Below are 25,668 nucleotides of genomic sequence, written 5' to 3' on the forward strand. Positions count from 1 at the left end.
AATCGTCATTTCAGTCCTTGGGACCTCATCTTGTAGGGCCAATAGTTGGGAATTCTCCAAGAGACACAGGTAGGATCGCGCCCCTCTTGAGCAGGAGTCTCAGGTCTTCCAAAAGACCTAGGTCTGTGTTCAGTGGCTTAAGAGCTCTTTTCCTTTGGGATAGAAGTTTGAGATTCCTCCTCCAGGAAAGTCAAATAAGGTGGAGACCTCAGAGATCAGGTCTGAACATCCCCAAGGAGCCTAAGCCCTTTCAAGAGTCTAAGACACTCTGCATGTAGGACAGTCCTCTCCTGCTTCGCTAGGTAACACGGCACAGGACCACTGAATAGCCAGACCTGAGACCTCAAGGGTCCTAAGTCTGTCTTCAGGGGCCTGAGAGTCCTTATTGTAGAATCAAGGTCCTGACACACACACACACACACACATGCCCCCTTTAAGGACAGGGATCTTCTAAGCTTTTTCCAGGGATGTAAGACTTTTTGCAGGGATATATGATTCCCTTGCCCTTGGGGACAGGGACCGAAACCAACACCCAAGGACCAGCAGCTTTACTTGAGTACAAGAGACTCATCCGCTTTCTGAGTGACAAAGGTCTGCATTTCCTATCAGTGGCTGAGACCTACCTCTTCGGAGACAAGGCCCTGACTCTCTTCAGGATCTTAAGCTTCTTGTAAGAAGAGATGGGCCCTCAGCGCCCCCACCAGGGGCCTGAACCTTTCTTCAGGAAAATGAAGACTCACAGCGTTGGATCCTAGGGCCTAAGATCCACCTGCTTATGGACTGAGGTTTTTAGAGACCGAGTCTGAGGCCTCTTCGGGGGCGTGGTGTTCTGCTGCAAAGGTCTCAGACAAGGTGAAGCCTTAGGAGATTCTTCTTCTCAAGACTAGTGTCTGAGTGGTTTTGGGGGTCCGAGACTCCCTACCCCACAAGCATATGTGACCTTTTTACCCCAATTATAAGGGACTGAAACATACCTTGGGGATACAGTATCTCATTTTCCCTTTTGTAACAGGGGTTTGAGGCCCTCCCCTCTTTGGGCCTAAGCTTCTTGTCAGGGACATATGACCCTTGCCTTGGGAACTTGAGCCTGAGACGACTCCTCAGGGGACATGGGCAACATGGGATCCCAGAGATGATGTCTGGGGCCTCCCTACAGATCTCTGCCTACATTTAAGGGCCTGAGACCCACTCTGCCAAGGACACTTGAGCTTTCCTTCAGGGACGGGAGACTCATACATACCCTGGTGACGTGTGTGTCTAGAGGTAAGGTCTGAGCTTCCTCCTCAAGGAACTTAAGGTGTACCCCTGAGAAACAGGAGGACTCCTCCCCCGACACCTGAGCCCTGAGACCCTTCCCTTGGGGCATGGATAAAGGATCCCTGTGGAACAGGGTCCTGAGTCTACCTCCAAGGGTTTGAATCCTACCTCAGGTGTGCGAAGGCCTGTTCCCCACCTTAGGACCTGATTTCTGAACCTGTCCTTAGGGTACTGTCACCTCACCTCAGACAACATACATACACCCTAGTCATAGGGGTCATTTGGGGATGTAAGATTTCCTGCCTCGGGGACTTGGGCCTCAGATTCCCAATTCCTTTCGGGGACATGAGTAGAGCAGGATTCTGAGGAAAAGAGTCTGGGCCCGAGCTTCCTCTCTGGGACAAGATATCGTTTGCCTTAGGGACTGGGGCCTGGCTCCCAGTTGGGCATGAGGCTCTCCCTCTACCACACCAGGCATTCTTTTCTGTACCGGGAGAGGAATGTGAGGTCATCCTCTCCCATTGGACAGAAGGACCTGGATGCTCTTCAGGGTCATATGAACCCCTTATCCTGAGCTCCCTCGTGGCCAGGGCCAAGAAGATCCTCCTACTTTCTATGAGAAGATTGTCAGGTCCTGGGGACATGGAGTCTGGAGCCTCCCTTCTGAAACCAGGAGCGATTCAGAGTTTCTCCCTGACCTAGCTATGCTTGCTTCTCACCTCTAGATCATATAATAAGTTTTGAACTGCTTTTGACAAGCTTTTTTCTTCCCAGGGACAGGAAAGGGGTTTGGGACATCGCCACTCTGGGGAAATTCTCCTCCCACATTCCTTTTCCCCTTGGCTCAGGTAAATCTTTCTGTACTTCACAGGGGCCCCAAGCCTTGTCTTGAGCTCCCTGTTCTTGTTCCCTTCCTCCCATCATTAATTCTGGCACGATAAGCCATCTGTACTCAAGGGTCAGGACCAGTTATTTCTTCTCTCTGTGGTTGGGTAGTTTCTTTCCTTCTCTAGAAACAGGGAGCCATACATCCCTGGTTCCATCGACAGAGAGAAAGAACATCCTGTGCTGCCATGGTAACTCAAAAACACCTCCTTATGCCCCTTGCAGTCCCTCTCTTATACTTGTCCCCATAAGAACATGGGAGTAAGCCGGGCATAGTGGCCCATACCTGTAGTCCTAGCTACTCGGGAGGCTGAGGCGGGAGGATCACTTGAGCCCTGGAGTTCAAGACCTGTTTGGCAACATAGTGAGACCTCATCTTTTTTTTTTTTTTTTTTTTTTGAGATGGAGTCTCGCTCTGTCGCCTAGGCTGGAGTGCAGTGGCGCGATCTCCGCTCACTGCAAGCTCCACCGCCTCCCGGGTTCACGCCATTCTCCTGCCTCAGCCTCCCTAGAAGCTGGGACTACAGGCGCCCGCCACCACGCCCAGCTAATTTTTTTGTATTTTTAGTAGAGATGGGGTTTCACCGTGTTCACCAGGATGGTCTTGATCTCCTGACTTTGTGATCCGCCCGCCTCGGCCTCCCAAAGTGCTGGGATTACAGGTGTGAGCCACCGCGCCCGGCCGACCTCATCTTTATTAATTAAAAAACAGAATATGAAAATCAAGTTCTGTGGGTTCATGAAACCTGCCCTTCCCAATGACAGGAGAGGCTTTCTGTCCCCACACTTCTTGGGACAGATAAGGTGATCCTCTTTTCCCTGCCTCACCTGGTCCAACTTGAGAACTTTTGGGGATGAGAAGAGGGAAGATTCCTCCTGCCACCCCAGTCTTGGTCCTAAACTATCACTAGGGGTGTTTGTAGCCTGGAGGTCAGTTGGATCCCTTGGGAAGAGAGGCGTCATTAAGAGGGAGTCTGGATGGCGATTCTGGGGTTCTGACTACTTGGGCTTCCTCTTTGTCCTGATTCTCTTGTATCCCTACTTCCTTTAGGAGTCTTTGGCACCGTGGGGTCCAGGTGCTGGGTGGGTGGTGATGTCAGGGGTTCCCAGGCATGGCTGTCTTGCTGAGAGTCTGCTCTATGAAAAGGTTGGCCTGTAAGCATCCTGAGTTTGGAGACCCCACAGAACTCTTTGAGAAGGGGCATGTGAACTGAGGTGGTGCAAAAAGCTGAGCGTGGCACCATAGTTGATGCCTGGGTTCCAACTCTGGGTCTTTCAGGGCTTTGCTGGATGAAGCAGGGTAGGTTCTACCTATGCGCTCTGGGCCTCAGTTTCCTCACTGGCCAGGCAAGATGCTGGTGAGGTGTTGTTTGGGATTTTAGGGAACTCAGTCCAAAGCTCTCTGGACCTGGAGGTGGCAAAGAATGGTGGATGTCTTTTGAGGAGGAACTGGGTTTCTTCCCTCTCTTCCTGGCTCCTCTGTTCCCTCTCAGCCATCCAAGCTTGGTGGGCAGGACAAGCAGCCTGTTTTGTGTGAGGCTCACGGTGGATGAACAGCCTTTTTTTGTGGGCAGCCCTGTTGTAATGAACAAGCTCAGTGGGATTTCCTGTCAGGAGGCCTGTTGGATAGTGGTGTGGAGGTAGAGTTGTGTGTGGAGTTGGGGCTTTGGAGCAAGGCAAGCTTTGAGCCATCATCCCTCAATTCTCTCATCACCTTCCAGACTTCAGCACCTCCTCCTTACCTGCTTTATAGCTTTAGGTAAACTACTTCCCCCCTCAGCTGCCCTTTTTGCAAAAGTTTGTCCGTGCCCAGGTGTATCTGATCTTGCTCACCTTGGACCTTGACTGGTTCTTCCTCTTGCCCAGAATGGGCAGTTTGCCCCAGGTTCATCTTCGTTCTTCCTAGGAGCCTTTGTCCACTCCTAGTAACCTATCTTTGGTAGCAAAAGCCCTTCATTTGGCATCTAGGAACCTGCTGATTTCTTGGGTTCTTCTTACCCCAACTGGAATTGGGTAGCTAGCTGGTGGGAAAGCAGGAAGGGGTCTTTTCCCAGGCAATGTGGATTTCAGTCCTGTTTCTGCAGTAAGCTTTTGTGTGGTCTTCAGCCAGTTCCCTTTTCTGGTTCTTGGTTTCTCCCTCCATGAAATGGGTAGTGGTGAGGAGGGAGGTTGGACTCATTGCTCTGAAGCAAGTTATAGTCTCTTCCCTGTTGCCACTCCCCTCACCCTTCATGAAAGTTTTAAGTGGGACCCCTTGGCCTTTGGGGGTTGTGGTAGGACATTTCAAGCAGTGTTCAGCATCCTTCTTGGCTGGTGCTGAGCCCTTGGGTGTGTTTCTTTTAACAACTTTAATGAGATGTAATTCATGTACCATGCTATTCACCTATTTGAAGTGTACAGTTCAGTGGCTTTTAGTATATTCACAGATCGGTGCGTCCATCACATCACTACAGTCAATTTTAGAACATTTTCATCACCTTAAAGAGAAATCCAGCACTCTTTAGCCATGATCCCCCAATTTCCTCATCCCCTTCCAGCCTCTGGCAACTACTAATCTACTTTCTGGCTTAATTTGTCTATTTTGGATGTTTCATGTAAATGGAATAATAGAATATGCAGTTATTTGTTATGTGGCTTTTTTCACTTAGCATAATATGTTAAAGGCTTATCCATGTTGTAGCATGTATCAGTACTTCATTCCTTTCTATTACTGAATAACAGGATCTTGGGTTATTTTTGTTTTTGTTTTTGAGGTGGAGTCTCGCTCTGCTGCCCAGGCTGGAGTGCAGTGGCGCAATGTCAGCTCACTGCAACCTCCGGCTCCTGGGTTCAAGTGATTCTGCTGCCTCAGCCTCCCGAGTAGCTGGGACTACAGGCATCCGCCACTGTGCCCGGCTAATTTTTGTATATTTAGTAGATATGGGGTTTTACCATGTTGGCAAAGCTGATCTCCTGAACTCCTGACCTCAGGTGATCCGCCTGCCTTGGCCTCCCAAAGTGCTGGGATTACAGGTGTGAGCGACCGCGCCCGGGCGATCTTGGAGGTTTTTAATCCCCCTGCCCTCAGTGGCCTAGCCAAATGTTGGTGCCTTGGGCTTCTCCCCTTCTGCCCTGGAGGGCTTGTGTTGGTCCTTAGAGAGTATTGTGTCTGTGTTTCTCGTTGGATGGGTTGCCTGTGTTTTTTTTTTGTTTTTTGTTTGTTTGTTTTGTTTGAGACGGAGTCTCACTCTGTCCCCCAGGCTGGAGTGTAGTGGCGCCATCTCAGCTCGCTGCAACCTCCACCTCCCGGGTTCACACCATTCTCCTGCCTCAGCCTCCCGAGTAGCTGGAACTACAGGCGCCCACCACCACGCCTGGCTAATAATTTTGTATTTTTAGTAGAGACGGGGTTTCACCGTGTTAGCCAGGGTGGTCTCGATCTCCTGACTTCGTGATCCACCCACCTCGGCCTCCCAAAGTGCTGGGATTACAGGTGTGAGCCACCATGCCCAGCTCACCTGTTTTGTCCATGGAGCCAGGCTAGTGTTCCTGGGTGCTTTGCTGGAGGGGGTGGTCTTGGCACCAGGGCTGCTGGGACAGAGCTGTGAGTCCCAGAATGCTAAACACCTCTTGGCCATGGGCTCAGGGAAGACATCTGTCCATGAACTGCCACTGCTGCTGCCATCTTTTGCCCCCTTCCTGCTTCAGTGGCAGCTCATCCATCCATAGGCAGGGTCAGTAGTTTCCCATGCTGAGAAGGGAGATTCCAGGCCCCTGCTGCCTTAATTCTGACCTCCTATTCTGGAGGATGGTAGGCAGGTGGACCCTGCAGAGTGGGATCCATGCCATGTTGTCTCACATCCTTGAGGCACTAGGGAACAGACACCAAGGAGTGCTACCAAGAGGGGTGTGTTTCCTGTGGCTGTTGTGACAAATGTTACCACAGACTAGGTGGTTTAAAACAACAGAAGTTGGCTGGGTGCGGTGGCCCACCCCTGTAATCCCAGCACTTTGAGAGGCTGAGGCGGGTGGATCATGAGGTCAGGAGTTCAAGACCAGCTTGGCCAAGATGGTGAATCCGCATCTCTACTAAAAACAGAAAAATTAGCTGGGTGTGGTGGCGGGTGCCTGTAATCCCAGCTATTTAGGAGGCTGAGGCAGAGAATTGCTTGAACCCAGGAGACGGATTGGAGGTTGCAATGAGGTGGAGGTTTCAGTAAGTTGAGATTGCACCACTGCACTCCAGCCTGGGCGACAGAGAGAGACTCCGTCTCAAGAAAAACAAAACAAAACAAAAAACAGAAGTTTATTCTCTCACAATTCTGGAGGCCAGAAGACCAAAATCAGTTTCACTGCTTCCAAATCAAAGTGTTGGCAGGGCCACACTCCTTCTGGAAGCTCTCCAGGAGAATTTAGACCTTTTCTAGCCTCTCGTGGCTGCCAACATTCCTTGGTTTATGGTTGCGTCATTCTAATCTCTGCTTCCATCTTCATCATCGCCTTCTCTGTAAATTTGGTTTCCTTTTCTGTCTGTATTGAATTTCCCTTTGTCTCTCTTTCATAAGGACACTTGTGATTGCATTTAGGTCCTACCTGATACTCCAAGATAACCCCCCTATCTCCAGATTTAATAATGTAAGTTAATTACGTCTGCAAACACTTTCTATTTTCTCTTTTTTTTTTTGGAGACAGTCTCGCTTTGTCACCCAGGCACAATCTCGGCTCTCTGCAACCTCCGCCTCCTGGGTTCAAGCTATTCTCCTGCTTCACCCTCCCGAGTAACTGGGATTACATGCACCCACCATCACGCCCGGCTAATTTTTGTATTTTTAGTAGAGATGGGGTTTCGCCATGTTGGCCAGGCTGGTTTCAAACTCCTGACCTCAGGTGATGCACCTACCTCAGCCCCCCAAAGTGCTGGGATTACAGGCATGAGCCATTGTGCCCGGGCTTTTCTTTTCAGACAGGGCCGGCCTCTGTCACCCAGGCTGGAGTGCAGTGGTGTAATCTTGGCTCACTGCACCCTCCACTTCCTGGACTCAAGTGATCCTCCAGCCTCAGCCTCCCGAGTAGCTGGGACCACAGGTGCGAGCCACCATGCCTGGCTAATGTTTGGTGTTTGTTTGTTTGTTTTTGAGATGGAGTCTCGCTCTGTCGTCCAGGCTGGAGTACAGTGGTGCGATCTTGGCTCACTGCAACCTTCGCCTCCCAGGTTCCAGCAATTCTCTTGCCTCAGCCTCCTGAGTAGTTGGGATTACAGGCGCCTGCTACCACGCCCGGCTAATTTTTGTATTTTCAGTGGAGATAGGGTTTTACCATGTTGGCCAGGCTGGTCTCGAACTCCTGACCTCAGGCAATCCACCTGCCTCGGCCTCCCAAAGTGCTGCGATTACAGGCGTGAATCACCATGCCTGGCCTGTATTTTTCGTAGAGATGAGATTTCATCATGTTGCCTAGGCTAGTCTTGAACTCTTGAGCTCAAAGTGATCTACCTGCCTTAGCCTCCCAAAGTGCTGGGATTGCAGGCATGAGCCACCATGTCCGGCTCTACCTTTTTCATTATAAGGTAACATTTACAAGTTCCAGGGGGGTTAGGGTTTGATATCTTTGCGTGGCTATTAATCAGCCTACTAGAGAGGCTTTTTTCCTTCCTGGGGAAAGGAAGGGAACTCATTAAGTGGTCTCTTACTGGGCAAAGCCCTGTAATATTTGAGTCTGCCCAGCATCCCTATTATTGGGAGGCTTGGTATCCCCATTCACAGATTGGAAAACTGGCTCAGAGCAGTTCATCACATAGCTAATAATTGGTGGAGCTAGATTAGAACCTAAGTCAGTTGGGTTCCACAGCCTGCTGCTCCAACTTCACTTGGGCCTTTAGACTTCTAGGTTACAGAATCTTGCCTTATCTCCTGGGATCCTCTGGTGTTACGGAGCTTTACTCAGCCTTTTTGTGGAGGCTCAAAGATATGGAGGGACTTTCCCACAGTTCACAGCCTGGACTTGATCTCCTCAGACCAGGGCATTGTTGGAGCTTAAACTTATCTATGGCTGAGCTATCCCCTACCCCCCCACCCCTACCAGCCCTTCCTGAGCAACATTTTCTCCCCAAAGGGAGAAAGAGAAGGTCCAGAGCCCAAACTCTTCAGGCTGCTGATGCCAAAGTCAGTGGGTGGCTAGCAGTCCAGCCTCTAGATCCAAGCCTGGATGCCAGTTTGACTGCCCCAGGACCCACACCCTGCAGTGCAAGGGGCTATTCAGTTCTCTTTCATGTTTAGAGACAAACCAGGATATTCCATGGATGGGCTGAGAGCTATGTCCTCTATGCTGTGGCTCATGGGAGCCTTCCCTGTTGCCTCTATACTAGGCTTTGTTGGTATCCAAACTCCAGCTCCTTTCTCTTTCTGCCTTTGTTTTTTTGTTTTTTGTTTTTTTGAGACGGAGTCTCATTTGTCAGCTTCCACGCTTAGAGTGCAGTGGCCGGATCTCTCAGCTCACTGCAGCAAGCTCCGGCCTCCTGGTTCACGCTTATTCTCTCGCCCTTCAGCCTCCCGAGTAGCTGACTACAGGCGCTCACCACCTCAGCCCGGCTACTTTTTGTATTTCTCTTAGTAGAGACGGGTTTCACCAGAGCATTGTGATGGTCTCGACCTCCTGACCTCGATCCAATCTGCCTCTGCCTCCCAAAGTGCTGGGATTACAGGCTTGAGCCACCGCGCCCGGCCTGTTTTTTGTTTTTTTGAGACAGAGTCTTGCTCTGTTACCCAGGCTGGCTAGGGTACAATGGTGCGATCTCGGCTCACTGCAACCTCCACCTCCCGGGTTCAAATAGTTCTCCCGCTTCAGCCTCCCAAGTAGCTGGGATTACAGGCACACGCCACCACGCCCTGCCAATTTTTTGTATTTTTAGTAGAGACTGGGCTTCGCCATGTTGGCCAGGCTGGTCTTGAACTCCTAACCTCAGGTGATCCACCCGCCTTGGCCTCCCAGAGTGCTGGGATTACAGGTGTGAGCCACCATGTCTGGCCTCCTTTCTGCCTTTGTAAAGTGAGGGTAATGTTTCCTGCCACCTGGGCTGTGGTCAGGACAATTAAATGAGGTGACATCACCCTTTGCATCTGGCATGGGGCAGGTATTCAGTTAATATGAGTTCATCGTTCTTCCTGGCTCTCCTTGCTTACCTGCCTAGTACTACTCAGAACTTTAGCTCTACTGAATTCATTGCTGGGCTCCAGGCATCCCTGGTACTTCGTGGCAGAAGTGACTTCATTTCTCACCCAGTTAGCAAGCGTTTTTGGAGGTCTTGGTGTTTTAATCCTTTGGTCAGGTGGCACCTCCTCTCAGGTGCTAGCCTTGATGACTGTGTTTCTTTTTTTTCTTTTTTTTTTTCTTTTTGAGACGGAGTTTTGCTCTTATTGCCCAGGCTGAAATGCAATGGTGTGATCTCAGCTCACTGCAACCTCCACCTCCCAGGTTCAAGCGATTCTCTTGCCTCAGCCTCCTGAGTAGCTGGGATTGCAGGCATTCACCACCACGCCCAGCTAATTTTGTATTTTTTAGTAGAGACGGGGTTTCTCCATGTTGGTCAGGCTGGTCTCAAACTCCCAGCTTCAGGTGATCTGCCCACCTCGGCCTCCCAAAGTGCTGGGTTTACAGTTGTGAACCACCACGCCTGACCTAATGACTGTGTTTCTTTTCTTCTTCTTCTTTTTTTTTTTTTTTTTTTTTTTTGAGGCAGAGGCAGAGTCTCGCTCTGTCGCCTAGGCTAGAGTGCAGTGGCGGGATCCCGGCTCACTGCAACCTCTGCCTCCCAGGTTCAAGCGATTCTTCTCCCTCAGCCTCCTGATTAGCTGGTATTATAGGCGTGCACCACCATGCCCCGCTATTTTTTTTGTATTTTTTAGTAGAAACGGGGTTTCACCGTGTTGGGCAGGCTGGTCTTGAACTCTTCATCTCAAGTGATCCACCTGCCTTGGCCTCACAAAGTGCTGGGATTACAGGCGAGAGCCACCGTGCCCAGCCTCTTTTTGTTTTACAACACCTGGTATTTACCTTTTTCACAGCCTTGTTCATACCTTGTGGTGGTTACCTGTTTCCCTGCCCCTCTGCTAAATAGTTTGTGAGCTTATCAGGAGTGGAGACTAAGTCTGATTCATTTCACTGTCCTCACTGCCCAGCCCGGTATCTTACTGAGTAGCTACCTGGTAAATCTTTCTTAGATGGATAAGTAGGAGCCCCTCTCCTGTTTGACCTCCTTTTCGCCTCTCTTTTCCCCCTCTCTCCAAAGGCAGGAAGTTTCTGTGTTCTTTTTTAAGAACCCATTCTTGTGTCAGGTTTGGGACTATAGTTATGGTTGCACCATCCCTGCTGGAGACCCCTGGCTGGGGCAGGCCCATGACTCTGGGAGATGGCTGACCCTGTGTGGCCAGGATGGACTTGGCCATAACTGGCTGGAGTGTGTTAATCCACAGGCTCAGGGGCAAGGAGGGCCACCTGGACCACTGGAATGTTGTGCACAAACAGAAGTCCTTGTGCTGCGCATGGAAGCTCATTAAGGGCTTCCAGGTGCCTTTGTCATCTCTAGAAATCCAGCCACATCTTCCTGGGGTGTGGGCCCTGATGACGGGGCTGGCCGGGTATTCTCTTGTCACCTCTTCCTCCCCTCCTGTCCTGCTACTCACCTAGGATTTGCTGAGGGCCTCTCAGTTGTACATAATCTCCGTGCTGATCTCTTCCCCTTCTGTGACTGGCGACAACTTCCCCCAGTATATGGTACGTTATTTACAAAGCTTCTTTAGGTCCTGAAACTCCTCTGAACCTCTTGACAGCTCTGTCCGGTAGATCAACATATCCCCCATTCCATAGGAAACTGAGACTGATATCGGACAGCAAGTTTGTGACAAAGCTGGGGTTGGAATCCAGAGCTCTTGCCTTCCAAACCTTGTGCTTACAACTTTGCCAGAGATGCTTCTCCTCTGGCTTTCCTAGGGGATGGGTTCCACCCCTTGCCTGAGCTGGGGAAAAATGGCCTTATGGACAGGTGGGCCCCTATGTCTGGTCTCTGATACCCCAGATCCTATAAATTCCTGGGCAGGCCTGTGTTCCCAACGAGCAGGCTTGGGATCCTGTAGTTTGCAGCCCTGTTACTGGGTCAGGCTGGCTGCTTCTGGTAGCCAGCAGAGGGCGTAAGGGGCCCAGGAAAGGTCTGCTGCTTCTGGTTGGTTTTGTTTTGAAATGAAAATTATGTTTTAAGAGGTTATGTGGTCATTATTTTTTTTAATCCAAAAATATGCATTTGTACAGGTTCATTTAAGTTGAACCTTCACGGTGCCAGATGTGCTTTGGAATTTAGGAAAAATTCAGAATTTATGAAACTCACCTGGTGTGTATACTTTGTATTACGTAACACCTCCAGCAGGGTCTGAGGCAGCACCTCATAATCAAACACCTGTATGTTTTCTGCATTGAAATATTTGAATATTCACCCCAAGTGGGATAGATTCTTGTCAGTTCTGGTCAGGTTATGATGCCAAATGAATTCGCTAAAGGCTTTTGATTTTCAAAGCTTTTTGGGTTTAGTGTATCTTTGTAAAAGGAAAGTGCAGTGAAATCGCTGGTAACACCAGGACTTAGGGATAATATTTTGCTGTCTAGCTTTCCCAATTTTGTGTATGTGTGTTTGTATACATACATATGTATATGTGTGTAGATATCTATCTGTTAAATGTGTTCAGTCACAGATGAGAATATTGTTTGCACACTTTTGCCTTCTAGAGTATATCTTTTTTTTTTTTTTTTTTTTTTTTTTTGAGATGGAGTTTCACTATTGTTGCCCAGGCTGGAGTGCAATGGCGTGATCCTGGCTCACTGCAACCTCTTGCCTCCTGGGTTCAAGTGATTCTTCCGCCTCAGCCTCCCGAGTAGCTGGGATTACAGGCATGCACCACCACGCCCGGCCAATTTTGTATTTTTATTAGAGACGAGGTTTCTCTTTGTTGGTCAGGCTGGTCTCAAACTCCCGACCTCAGGTGATCAACCCACCTTGGCCTCCCAGAGTGCTGGGATTACAGGCGTGAGTCACCGCGCCCAGCCTACAGCATATCTTGGAATCCTCTAGCCCTTTGTCAGGTTCAGGATCTAGGCTCTTGCCAGTTACTCCCTCTTCACCACCTTTCCTAGATGAAATTCCTTAAGGTAAAGCCACATTCTCCACCCAGGCATTTGCTGGGTCTGAGTCTCTGGCTGCCTGGGGCAATGTGGCTCCCTGGGCCAGGCCCTGCAAGGTCAGCAAAAGTCATAAGGCAGATGGGGCCACTGTTCTCAGGGCACCTGGGACCCTTTTGGAAGCAAGTCTTAGTTTCACTCAGCAACTGATTCCCTAAAAGAGTCTCCTACTTCACATGCATGGAGTGGTCACACAGGGCTGAGAACTTTACCTTGGCCAGCGTCCTCTCTGTCAATGACCTAGGCCTCTCGGGAGCTTGAGGTCGGGGCCCTGGGGATGGAGTGTAGGTTTTCCCTGTTGCTGACCCCCACCTCTTCCCTCCAGCAGGAGCATTGGTTTGAAAAGGCCCTACGAGACAAGAAGGGCTTCATCATCAAGCAGATGAAGGAGGATGGCGCCTGTCTCTTCCGGGCTGTAGGTGAGTCTCTGCCTTAGTCCTTAAGGGCCTAGGGCTGCCCCTAAGCTGTGTCCCAGTTACCAGGAATAGCCCCTGAGACAGGGTTGAGGCAGAGCTAGCTAATCTTTTAGGGACTCCAGGCTCCAGCCTCAAGTTGGTATCTGACCTCTAGCCGTGGGTCTTGAGACGTTGTAGTGGTGCAAGATTAATATGAATAATAACAGCAAGAAGAGTGATAAAGAAAATAATATCCTTTGGGACACATTGGTCTGTCAGGTGCTACAGGAAACCTCTTTGATTCCCCCCTGAGCTAGGTGAGTGTAGGGACTATTGTTGCTTCCATTTGTCAGATGAGAAAAGTGGCTCCGAGATGGTGGGTGACTTGTCTGGAGTAAAATAATAAGTGGTAGACTTGGGATTCAGTGTCTGCATTAGATTAGTCTGAGGCCCATGCTCTTAACCATAGCACACTGCTGCCACCCTGGCTGTATGACCCCTAGGTTTATACCCAGATCCCATCTCTGGTGTGTTGCGGGTCTCTGTTCCTCAATCTGTGTATATGGGGGCTACCAAACTAGATCTTTACAAATTTCTTATGTCATAGAATTTTTTTTTCAACTTACATAAAAGTAGAATGATGAACCCTCATGTACCCATCATCCAGCTTCAAAATAGTCAACACGTGGCCAGCCTTGTTTCATCACTATCCCGCCCACTCTTTCTCACTCCCCTGAAAGAAGAGTATTTTTAAAGCAAAACCCCGACATTGGATCATTTTATTCGTAAATATTTCTGTATGTTTCTCTGACAGATACAGACTTACTCTTTTCTTTTTAACTTAATCAAAATGCCATTACTGCACCTAACAGAATTAATAATGCCTTAATACCATCAGTTATCCAGTCTGAGCTGGATCTTTGAGGCCATTTTGGCTCTGAATCTGTGACCCCACAAGTAGTTGTGAGGTCCTGTGCTAGGGTGAAGGGGAAGCTGGGAATGTGACCCTGATCCTCCCTTTGGTGCTCTGATACCTACCAAGGAAAAGTGCCCTCTGATAGGAGCTTTGAGCTGGGAGTCAGAAGACCTACCTTCTAGTTCTGGCCCTGACTCATAACTGCTGTGACACTTGGCCTTGGTCTTACCGTCTGTGAAATGATGTTGATTCTCAATGCCTCTTTGAGTTCCTTCTTGGTCTGCTATTCTCTCTGTCTGTGGGTAACCCCCATGTCTACTGGTGGGCTGGAGTGTTTCAGGCTCCATCCCTGGCTGCACCCCTGATTCTTGGTATGACCTTAGGCAAGCAGCTCTTCTTTCCTGAGGCCGTTTCCTCATCTATAAAATGGAGCTAAAATACCCTAATGTTGTAACGATTTAATGAAGTTGCTTTGGTAAATCCCTTTAGTGCCTGACACATATAGTAGACCCTCATGGAACAGTAGCATTTGTAAAACCCAGATGCCGTTTTCAGTGGTGCCTCAGAGTCACATGTGTCTGTTGAAAGGGTGGAGTGAGTGGTCTCCTCTCTATTCTGCCAAGCAGATGAGGCTCAGGCAGTGGGCTCTGTTGGACTGGGAAAAAACTTACCCCTCCTGCCCCTCTGTCTCAAGTTTGTGTTTTTCCTGGGATGTTTCCCAGAGGAAGAGCTGGGTTTCGGGGCATCTTGGACAAAAGAAAGGCAAAGAAAGAATAGGTGGGGGCCTGTTAGGTGCGAGGCCCTGTGTCCAGACCTCAGGCTGGATGTGGGGTAAGCAGGGTTGCTGGTGGAGTTAGGATCAGAGAGTACAGCAGGCATCTGAGTCTTGGGCAGTCATTGAGGGTAAGCCTCGGGGCTGGCTAGTAAGGACCTGGCTTGTGTAGTAACTCATATCAAGAGCTGTGTGTGTGTGTGTGTGTGTGTGTGTGTGTATGTGTATGTATCTAGCTGTACTCCCCAAATACCCCCGACTCTTGGGGCTACTTGGCTTGTTGTAGTAACTCGTATCAAGAGCAGTATTTGTGTGTGTGTGTGTGTGTGTGTGTATCTGTGTATCTAGCTCTTCTCCCCAAATACTCCCGACCCTTCCTCCCACTGGGGCCTTCAGTATAAGGGGCCTCTACTTACAGGAAGAGCTGACCACAGCAGGTTGAAGGCCTTTCCTTATCAGGACTATGGCTACACATTTCCCCTGACTGGGCTGCCTTTGGCTTTTCTCTGTAAAACCTCAGAGGTCCTGTGGCCTCTCCCCCGAAGTACATGGCCCCTGGTCTCTAGACCTTATCTGGAGGTTTCCTTGGTGCAGAGTGCATAAATACATGTGCCTGGGAAGGGGACTTTGTCCCTGGGCTTTTTGCTGCCCGGCACCCCGCCCCCCCCCCCCCCCGCCCCAGTTTCCAGCCTCGCCTGGATGGGGACAGATGGCAGTCAGCTTAGGCTGTAGTGTGAAGCCCTACAGGCTGACTTCCTGTCATGTGTTGAATAGTGGAAGGAACGTGGAGCAGAGAGTTGGAGTTGGAGTTGGGGGGTTGCAAACATAGAGGGCACTGTTTCCTTGACCCCTGCTTTGTGCTAGACATTCAGCTGGGTGCTTCAGGCTCACTTGCAAAACTTGGATCATTATCCCGTGAGACAGGTGAAAAGATTGAAGCATAGAAAGGGGAATGACATGCTCAGGGCCATTAGCCAGAACTGGCCTGGGAACCTAGAGGTGTCCAAAGGACCCACATTCTTTTTTTTTTTTTTTTGAGATGGAGTCTCCCTCTGTCACCCAGGCTGGAGTGCAGTGGCGTGATCTCGGCTCACTGCAACCTCTGCCTCCCGGGTTCAAGCGATTCTTCTGCCTCAGCCTCCTGAGTAGCTGGGATTACAGGCGTGCACCACCACACCTGGTTAATTTTTGTGTTTTTTAGTAGAGATGGCGTTTCACCATGTTGGTCAGGCTGGTCTCGAGCTCCTGACCTTGTGATCCACCCGCCTTGGCCTCCCAAAGTGTTGGGATTATAGGCGTGAGCCACCGCACCTGGCCAGGACACATTCTTTTTATGATCCTAGGATCCTTAGCTTCTTAGCTTGGTTGTCAACTGGCTGGATGACCTTGACTGTGTTCCTTGACATCTCTGGACCTTACCTCCTCCAAGTAGGAGCACATGGCCCTCTGTTGTTGGGCCTCTTGAGGCAAGTGGGTTTCTGCCTTCTGTTCCCCTGGATTATCTTCCTATAGGGTCCTACCATTTGCTTTAGAGACTTCTGAGAATTGCCTACTCCCCAGGTAGCTGCCTGCCTGCCATTGGTTCCCCTGAGTGAACCAATATCCGTTGCTTGCACTCAGTTCTCTCCCACCTCCTCTTATTGGGGATTCATGAGCATCAGTGAAGGCTTGGGTGGAGGGGAGGTGGGAACCTGAGCCTCAGAGGTATCCTGTGGCCCACCCTGTCCCTGTTATGCTCAGATAACCTCCTCCTGGAAATGTGACTCTGCATCTCTCCCTTGCTCCCTCTCTCCATGTGGCTTTGACTCAGCAGAAACCTCTAACCCTGACCAGGGTCCTGGTGCTAGTTTCTGTGGGCAGAGTGGAGGCCACATGGTTGTTTCTACATGGGCCATGGGGGAGTGGCAAGGGCTGTGCATGTTACCATGATGAGGCCCAGAAACATTGGCTAGGCCCACTCTTCTGTGCCTTTTGGTCTTGGAACATGGACCATCAGCACTAGGAGGGGTGGATCTGAGGTCAATTTTGATTGGTTTATAAATGGGGAAACTGAGGCCTCAAGAGAAAGCCAAGACCCTATCCTGTCTAGGTCATACAACCAGTGTCAGAACATTGGTATTTGAGGTTGAACCAGGCCTCAGAAAGAAGAAGATTCCCATGGGCCATTTCCTGTACACCAGCTTCCTTGTATCTCCCTTGTATCCTTCAGGTTTCTCATCCTTGCAGTGGGAATCCTTGAGCAGAGGAGCACACATCTCAGGAACCAGACTCTCCAGGGGGATGAGTTCTTCTGTCTCTCCCACTGAGGGTATGCTAGTTGGGGTAGTTGGGACCACAGACCAGGTCACACCACGGCTGCTTGACAGACAAGTGAGACCTTTATCCTGGCTTATCTCCTCAGGAGATTTGTTGTCAGTGGGGCCAGGGTTCCACTGGACCAGGATGGTAGTGGGGAGCAGACCAGGTCCCTGTCTCCCTCTGCAGCTGTGTGTACACACATTTGTGTGGTTTGTTTTTAGGTTCCCTGTAGACACCTAGCTTCCCTTTTTGCCCCTAGCGGAACTTGCTGTGGCTCTTCTGGCTGGCAGGCAGCTACCTGGGGAGTAGGCGGTTCTCAGATGTCTCTAAAGCAAATGGTAGGACCCTATAGGAAGATAATCCAGGCTGTCATGTCTTGCTTCTTAACATAAATCTGGGTACATTATTGGTTACATTACATTAGTTACATGAGGACTTCTCCCAGGCAGCAGAGGAGAGAGGTTGAGGCTAGTCTGTTAGAGCTCTTGGTTATTTTCCCTGCCCTCCACCTACCCTGCCAGAGGCTAGAAAGGAGGTTGGTGGGGTAGGGGTTTCCTCAGTTTGTAGAGCCTCTTATCTTCAGTCTTTCCTGAAGTGGCAGGGGCATCTACTCATTGAATGTGATAGTTCTCTGTTGTGGGATTTATTGGGTGAGCATTTGACCTCAGGGAGCATCTTTGGCAGGCTCTGCTGTATGTGTATACACATGTGCATTTCTACACTGGTGTCTCTGTGTGTCCAGAAAAAGGAAAGAAGTAGGGTGTGTATGGGGACGGTAATGTTCATGTTGGCCTCTGTGGCCCTAGGGAGAGATACAGCCCCTGATATCTATAATCTCTGCCCACTCCCATGCCTTTCCTGAGTTCTAGCTGATTCCTGCTTGTGCTGGTGTGGAAACTGAGGCACACAAGATCAGGTCCTGCCCCAGGAGTAAGGCGACTAAGATGGTGGCTAGATTGGGGTGAGGGTGGTAATATCAGCTGGGGCCAGCAGTTACCCTTTGAGAGCCTGGCCTCCCCTTCACCCCGCTAAACGTGTGATCCCAGGCCAGCTTTGCCACATTTCTGTGTCTCCTGGGTAAAGTAAGAGTGTTTTGGTAAGGGTAGAATGAGTTGGAGTGTGAAAAGTCTTTGGTATGGGACCAATTGTAGTATTTTACTGAGGATTTCTGAGCCCAGTTGGAGATGGGAACAGAGGCAGAATGGTGGGGGACCCCCTTCCAGCTGGCCTTTGGGAAGGGAGAACAGGTGCAGATTGCCCACAAGTGCAGCGTCAGCAGGAGAAGTTTCAGTTTCTATCAAAACAAGTTCTCTGAATTCCCCTACCTCTGCAGGTCATCCCCCCAACCTCAGACCCCTCCACAGGGAAGTCATGCCTTGCCCCCAGCCCTGTGTGCCAGCCTTCTGGGAAGAGGAGGGCTTTCTGGAGGACAGAGGTGGAGCTAGGAAAGTCAGAAAAACGAATTTTTTTTTTTTTTTTTTTTTGAGACAGTTTCGCTCTTGTTGCCTAGGCTGTAGTGCAGTGGTGTGATCTTGGCTTATTGCAACCTCCACCTCCCAGGTTCAAGCGATTCTTCAGCCTCAGCCTCCCAAATAGCTGGGATTACAGGCATCTGCCACCACGCCTGGCTAATTTTTTGTATTTTTAGTAGAGATGGGATTTCACCATGTTGTCTAGGCTGGTCTCAAACTCCTGACCTCAGGTGATCCACCTGCCTTGGCCTCCCAAATTGCTGGGATTACAGGTGTGAGCCTCCACACCTGGCCAAAAATGAATTCTTGTTGACTACTTCCTATGTGTTTAGCTCTGTGCTTAGATGCTTTTCCTGCCTTATGTTATTGGAGAAATCCTATTCTCCCTTGTTGGGGTCCTACTATTGCTGTTTTCCTTGATTTGGAGATGTATATTTTCTTCCACATTAATGATTCCAAACTTAGGATATACCTTATAGTCAGTGTGATATATTTCCCCACCAAAAGCTGTGATTAGGTACATGTTATACCATATCACCTATCAGTGGTGTCGTAGGATTGAGGAGAGAAGGTGGTATTTTACATTTTACAGATAAGGAAAGAAGTGTCATAACTTGTCCATAGTTTAGGACCCTGTTTTATGAAGCCTGTATTGTTAACTTGATATTAATTTAACTGCTGAAGTTTTGTTAGAACTAAGGGCCTAGAGGTAGACTTGGGGACCTTTGGTTTCACTAAAGGTAGAGAGCCAGGAGAGGACATGCATCCTAGGTCTGCATTTGGGGCTTTCCTCTGACTGAGCAATTGCAACAGAAATGAGGAAGGGCTTCATAAGTGGTTATGGCAACATTCTGGCTGACTTGTGGGTAACTAGCAATATGAAGGAATCATTGTCGTCATGACAAATGATGTTCTTGTTTCTTGACCACCTACTGTGCCTTAGGTGCTTGGCAAACCTCCTGTGTAGTTTTGACAACACCCAGCAAATGGAAGAGGAGTTACTGTCTCTACCTTATGCACGAGGACATTTCAGCTTAGAGAGGTTAAAGGCTTTATCCATTGCCACACAGCTAGGAGGCAGCAGAGCCTTTCTGCCAGGCCAAAGGGGTCAGTAGCAGAGAAATGGGACCCTCAGGGGGTTTTCCCCCAGATCCCTTCCCTGTTCCATGGTCTCCTCTCTTTCCCCCATTTTCCTGCATCTGGCATCTAGCTCTTGAAGATAGAACTCCCAGGCCTGGAAATGACAATTGACCTTTCCATAGGAGATGGGCTTTCTCCATCACCTCAGCCTATCTCTCTGAGCCTGGCCAACCAACCCCTATTTAACCCCTTCACGCTCATCTTTGTTCCTGTTTACTGCAGCTGCCAACAGCACTGCCTCCCAGTACCCCAAGCTCAGCCTACAGAAATAGCTCCTCAAGCAGCTCACTGTGCGGGCTTTGTGGTCCTGGCTTCTAAGAAAGGCAGCAGCAGGGGGCCCCCAGCCTGTGCGCAGGACATGTGACTTGCTGGAAATGCCGCTGGGGAGGGCGGGGGAGAGTGTGGCCGCAGAACCCACATCCTTGTTTACATTGGTGAAGGGGCTACCCCCTTCCCGCCTTCACAACCTCCACACCCCCTTACCCTTCAGGTCTCTTCACCTCCAAGAGGACAGGAGGCAAACATGGGCCCTATTTTCTATCTCAGAGTAGCCTTTCTCACAGAGCCCTCCAGAGTAGGAAGGGGAAGGCAGGGAAGGCGTTCTTCTGACAGTTCTTCAGAGAGGTAGACTGACAGGGAAGAACTCGGGAGTGTTCCTGTGTGACCTGACCCTAGCCCAGTGCCCTAGGGAGATCCCATCAGAGCAGTGGTCCTCTGGGGAAACAAAGGGAAATTCCCTAAACCAGTGGAAATCAGACTTGCATGATCTTCAGGTCCACTTTAATTTCACAGGGAGAAGAGCTCTGTGGCTTACCCAGCCTATCCATTTGCTCAATAAACTTTTCCTGATTTCCTTTACTGTATCGGGCCCTGAGCTGGGGGTGGACTTTGGTGTGAACTGCCCTTTGCCTTCAGTGGGAGCCCAGTGCAGTCGGGCAGAAGTCTATGCACACCTCTGATAAATCTGGTGATAGAGGTGTCCTGGGTAGTGGGGAACTGTATTTAAAGAACATGTTGGGCCAGGCGCGGTGGCTCACACCTGTGATCCAGGCATTTTGGGAGTCTGAGGCGAGAGGATCGCTTGAGCCCAGGAGGTCAAGGCTGCAGTGAACTATGATTGCGCCACTGCACTCCAGCCTGGGCGATAGAGCGAGACCTTGTCTCAAATAAATAAATAAATAAAGAACACATTGGTGTTTGAGAAGTAGGCAGCTGACGAGGATGGAAGGAGCGTCCTGAAGAGAAGGAACGGCATGTGTGAAGATCCTCAAGCGAAGCAGAGGGAGTGTGTTTCCTTCTCGCCTTAGTTTGACCAAATCTCACGACGCCTGGACTATTCGGGCCACAGGCTGCCCATCCTGAGTTAAGCTAAAGTTAGTTGCATGTGTGTCTTATCTCTTTTACTAGACTGTGTGCTCCCCGAAGGTAGGGGCAGGATTTTACTCACCTCTGTCACCTTCACAGTACCCCACATTCAGGCCTCCCTATGGAGGAAGGAATTCCGATTTACTGTGTGGCTACTCTGTCCCAAGCCCAGTGGTAGTTATTTTATACCCATTATCTCATTTAATCCCCATCATTAAGGCCTGCCATGTGGTTATCCCTCTTTTTTTTTTTTTTTTTTTGGAGACAGAGTCTCACTCTGTTGCCCAGGCTGGAGTGCAGTGGCATAGTCTCAGCTCACTGCAACCTCTGCCTCCGGGGTCAAGCGATTCTCCTGCCTCAGCCTCCCAAGTAGCTGGGATTACAGGCGCCTGCCACCATGCCCGGCTAATTTTTGTATTTTTGGTAGAGACGGGATTTCACTATGTTGGCCAGGCTGGTCTCGAACTCCTGACCTCAAGTGATCTGCCTGCCTCGGCCTCCCAAAGTGCTCGGATTACAAGCGTGAGCCACCATGCCTGGCCTGTTATCCCTCTTGTTCCTATTTTACAGATGAGATATATGAGGCTCAGAACACTTGGGTCACTTGCCTCTGGTCACTCAGCTCTCTAGTATCTGGCAGAACTGGGCTTGGAGGTCCCCCCCCTTTTTTTTTCTGTTTTTCTTTTTTTGTCTTTGTTCCTTTTTTTTTTCAACCTACAAAGGCTGTATTGGCTCATGGGAGTCAGGAAAACTGAATTCAGAGTTGTCTCTGTCACAGACTGACTCTTTGTGATCTTGGACAAACCACAAACTCCTCCTGAACCTCAGTTTCCTCATGTGGAAAGTGAAGAGGTGGTATGGGAATCAATAGCTTTTGAGGCCAACCTATGGAACTTAGAATGTTGTTGATTTCTCTGAGTGGCCACGTGTACCCTAGATAAAGTCATTTGCCCAAGAGGCTTGTGGCTGTGTTCCTCTCACCTGCACTCTCTTGTTCTTCAAGTCTGGCCCTGCCTGCCTTATTTTTCCATGACCCCGTTCTAGCCTACAAGGGCAAGAACTCTCCAGGCCTTGGGGTAGAAAAGGGAATTTCCCTGGTCCCCCAGCTCCTCCTCCCCAAAGGATGTTCTGTGATTCAGAGCTCTTCTCTGGCATCTCTGACCTAGCCGCTGCTTTCTTCTGCCCCCACAGCTGACCAGGTGTATGGAGACCAGGACATGCATGAGGTTGTGCGAAAGCATTGCATGGACTATCTGGTGAGAAAATGGGGGAGGCCTTGGGGGGTGGGGCGGGGTGGGAGGATTTCTTCTCCACACAGACCTTAACCTTCCAATCTATTCTGTAGATGAAGAATGCCGACTACTTCTCCAACTATGTCACAGAGGACTTTACCACCTACATTAACCGGAAGCGAAAAAACAATTGCCATGGCAACCACATTGAAATGCAGGCCATGGCAGAGATGTACAACCGTCCTGTGGAGGTGTACCAGTACAGCACAGGTACTTCTGCAGTGGGTAGGTGAGGGACTGATGGCACCTCGTTCGAGCCTGCCCTACCTGGCCTGCTGTGGATGCTCCCTCCTTCTCTTTCTCTGCAGAACCCATCAACACATTCCATGGGATACATCAAAACGAGGACGAACCCATTCGTGTCAGCTACCATCGGAATATCCACTATAATTCAGTGGTGAATCCTAACAAGGCCACCATTGGTGTGGGGCTGGGCCTGCCATCATTCAAACCAGGGGTGAGTAGGTCCCTATGCCCAGAATGGCTGCTGGATATAGAGGTCAGAAACCTCTGTTGGAGTCTGTTTTGCCCCTAACTCACAAAAATACCCTGTCTCCTCTCTGGGTCTCCCCTGAGGTCTCACCCTTATAAAAAAAAATATAGGGAGTTACTCAAGGTGATCTCTCAGGGCTTGTTCTTTGGTCTTGATTTGCCCATCTGAGTTGGCTTACCTATCTTTTGTGCCCATTGAGGGCTGGCATTTTAGGATATGGAGTCCTATTTGGGAGCAGTGAGCCAGGGTCTGCTCTAGGCATCTTGGCATGTATCTTTCTCCCAGGATCATAGTGGTTACAGACAGCCATGGTCGCAGAGACATGGGGTACAGGCCTGGCCCCACTACTCACTGGCTGTGTAATCTAGGCAGATTCTATAAGTATTCCAGGCTGGCAGCTTGGCTGATACAGAAAGCACCTCCCACTGGGCCTGGGGCCTAGTAGGTGTTCAGAAGGTGGCAGTGCATTTTCCCAGCACACACTGATAGATTCTCATTTCTTTCTCTCTCTCCCCTCTCCCCTCTCCCCTCTCTGTCATAGTCATCTGCTGAGGATTTTGGTATCTTCTATTCAGGTTTCACTTCTACAAACACAAAGTACTCCTGCTTCATTTTCGGAAACACATACCCTAACACCAACACACCCTCCAACATAGTTCTTTTTTGTTTTGTTTTTAAATAAACTTAATTTTAGAGCAGCTTTAGATTTACAGAATTACTGCAAAGTGGCTGGGCCCGGTGGCTCACGCCTGTAATCCCAGCATTTTGGGAGGCCGAGGCTGGTAGGTCACCTGAGGTCAGGGGTTCAAGACCAGCCTGGCTCACATGGTGAAACCCTGTCTCTACTAAAAATATAAAAATTAGCTGGGCATGGCAGCGGGTGCCTGTAATCCCAGCTACTCAGGAGGCTGAGGCAGGAGAATCGCTTGAACCTGGGAGGCGGAGGTTGCAGTGATCTGAGATTGTGCCACTGCACTCCAGCTTGGGCGACAGAATGAGACTCTCTCAAAAAAAAAAAAAAGTTGCAAAGATATTACAGAGTTCCTATGTGCCTCACTATGATTAATGTATTAACATAGTACATTTGTCATAGTTAATGAGCTAATATCGATATATTAACTAAAGACCATACTTGACTCAGATTACCTCAGTTTTTCCCTAATGACCTTTATCTGTTCCAGGATCCCATCCAGGATGCCATATTATATTTAGTTGTTGTGTCCCCTTTATCTCCTCTTGGCTGTGACAGTTTCTCAGAATTTTCTTGTTTTTGTTTTCGATCTGTTTACTGACTCTCGTTTTGCCTTTTCTAGAATGTCATATAATTGGAAATGTACAGTATGTAGCTTTTTCAGACTGGCTTTTTTCACTTAACACTATGCATTTAAGATTCATCTGTGACTTGTCCTGGTTTAATGGCTCATTTTTTTTTTTTTGGTGGGCGGGTGGGGAGACAAGGTCTCACTCTGTCACCCAGGCTGGAGTGCAGTGGGGCAATCTAGGCTCACTGTAGCTAGCCTCCACTTCCCAGGCTCAAGCAAGCCTCTCACCTTAGCCTCCCGAGTAGCTGGGAGACTACAGGCACTCGCCACCATGCTTGGCCAGTGTTTTTAAAAAATTTTTTGTAAAAAAGAAAAAAAATTTTTTTGTAGAGACAAGATCTCAGTATATTGCCGAGGCTGGTTTTGAACTCTTGGGCTTAAGTGATCCTCCCGCCTCGGCCTCCCAAAGTGCTGGAATTACAGGCATGAGCCAGTGCACCCAGCTTCCTCTTTTTCTTCAAAAATGTCAGTGTTTTGGCCAGGCGCAGTGGCTCACTCCTGTAATCCCAACACTTTGGGAGGCTGAGGTGGGAGGATCACCTGAGGTCAGGAGTTTGAGACCAGCCTGGCAAACATGGTGAAACCCTGTTTCTACTAAAAATACAAAAAAGAATTAGCAGGGCATGGTGGCACACGCCTATAATCTGAGCTACTTGGGAGGCTGAGACAGGAGAATTACTTGAACCTAGGAGGCAGAGGTTGCAGTGAGCTGAGATTTCACGAACCCTGCACTCCAGCCTGGGCGACAGCGAGACTCTGTCTGAAAGAAAAAATAAAATGAATGTTTTAAGTTTTTGTATTTAATAGACTTAATTGTTTAGAGCAGTTTTAGAATTACAGAACAATTGAGGAGATAATACAGAATTCCCACATATCCTCCTCTTCCCAAACACAGTTCTATTATTATTATTATTATCTTTTTTTTGAGACGAAGTTTCGCTCTTGTCACCCAGGCTGGAGTGCAATGGCGCAATCTTGGCTCATTGTAACCTCTGCCTCCCAGATTCAAGCGATTCTCTTGCCTCAGCCTCCCAAGTAGCTGGGATTACAGGCATCTGCCACCACACCCAGCTAATTTTTGTATTTTTAGTAGAGACAGGGTTTCACCATGTTGAAGGCTGGTCTCGAACTCTTGACCTCAGGTGATCCGCCCATCTCAGCCTCCCAAAATGCTGGGATTACAGGCGTGAGCCACCGCGTCCAGTTCTGGTATTATTAACAGCTCAGATGATTATGGTACATTTGTTACAATGTGCGAACCAATGTTAATACTTTTTTTTTTTAAAGACAGAGTTTTGCTCTGTTGCCCAGGCTGGAGTGCAGTGACATGATCTCGGCTCACTGCAACCTCCGCCTTCTGGATTCAAGCAGTTCTTCTGCCTTAGCCTCCTGAGTAGCTGGGATTACAGGTGCCCACCACCACACCTGGCTAATTTTTCTGTTTTTAGTAGAGACAGGGTTTCACCACATTGGCCAGGCTGTTCTAGAACTCCTGACCTCAGGTGATCCAACCATCTCAGCCTTCCGAAGTGCTGGGATTACAGGCGTGAGCCACTGCGCCCAGCCTAATACGTTACTATTAAACAAAGTCTACATGCCTCCTTAGGCCCCTTTATCTTTGACAGTTTCAGTTTTGTTTTGATGACCCTGATGGTTTTTTAAGGAGTACTGATCAAATATTTTGTAGGAAACATCTCTTTTGAACTTTTTCTCATGTTTAAACTAGGGTTGTGGGACTTAGGGAAGAAGATCACAGAGGTAAAGTGCCATTCTCATTACATCATTTCAAGGGTGTATACAATGAGTGTCATTTATGCCCGTTGGTGTTACCCTTGATCAGCTGGCAGAAGTAGTGTTTGTT

General features: G+C 49.2%; 1 protein-coding gene across 7 annotated transcripts in view; it reads left to right on the top strand.

Moving 5' to 3' along the window:
• Positions 1-25,668, top strand: part of OTUD5 (OTU deubiquitinase 5) — a 36,113-nt gene that overhangs the window by 1,301 nt on the left and 9,144 nt on the right. For 4 of the 7 annotated variants that reach the window (XM_009197546.2, XM_009197547.3, XM_009197548.2 and 1 more), the window contains exons 2-5: positions 12,668-12,761; positions 21,892-21,956; positions 22,046-22,217; positions 22,301-22,449. In XM_009197546.2, the coding sequence (XP_009195810.1) occupies positions 12,668-12,761; positions 21,892-21,956; positions 22,046-22,217; positions 22,301-22,449 (480 nt within the window). The remainder of the gene's footprint in view (positions 1-12,667; positions 12,762-21,891; positions 21,957-22,045; positions 22,218-22,300; positions 22,450-25,668) is intronic. The other 3 variants (XM_009197551.3, XM_009197552.2, XM_003917683.4) reach the window with 1 other exon arrangement.

Source organism: Papio anubis, chromosome X, assembly GCF_008728515.1.
Source record: "Papio anubis isolate 15944 chromosome X, Panubis1.0, whole genome shotgun sequence".
Taxonomy (NCBI): Eukaryota; Metazoa; Chordata; class Mammalia; order Primates; family Cercopithecidae; genus Papio; species Papio anubis.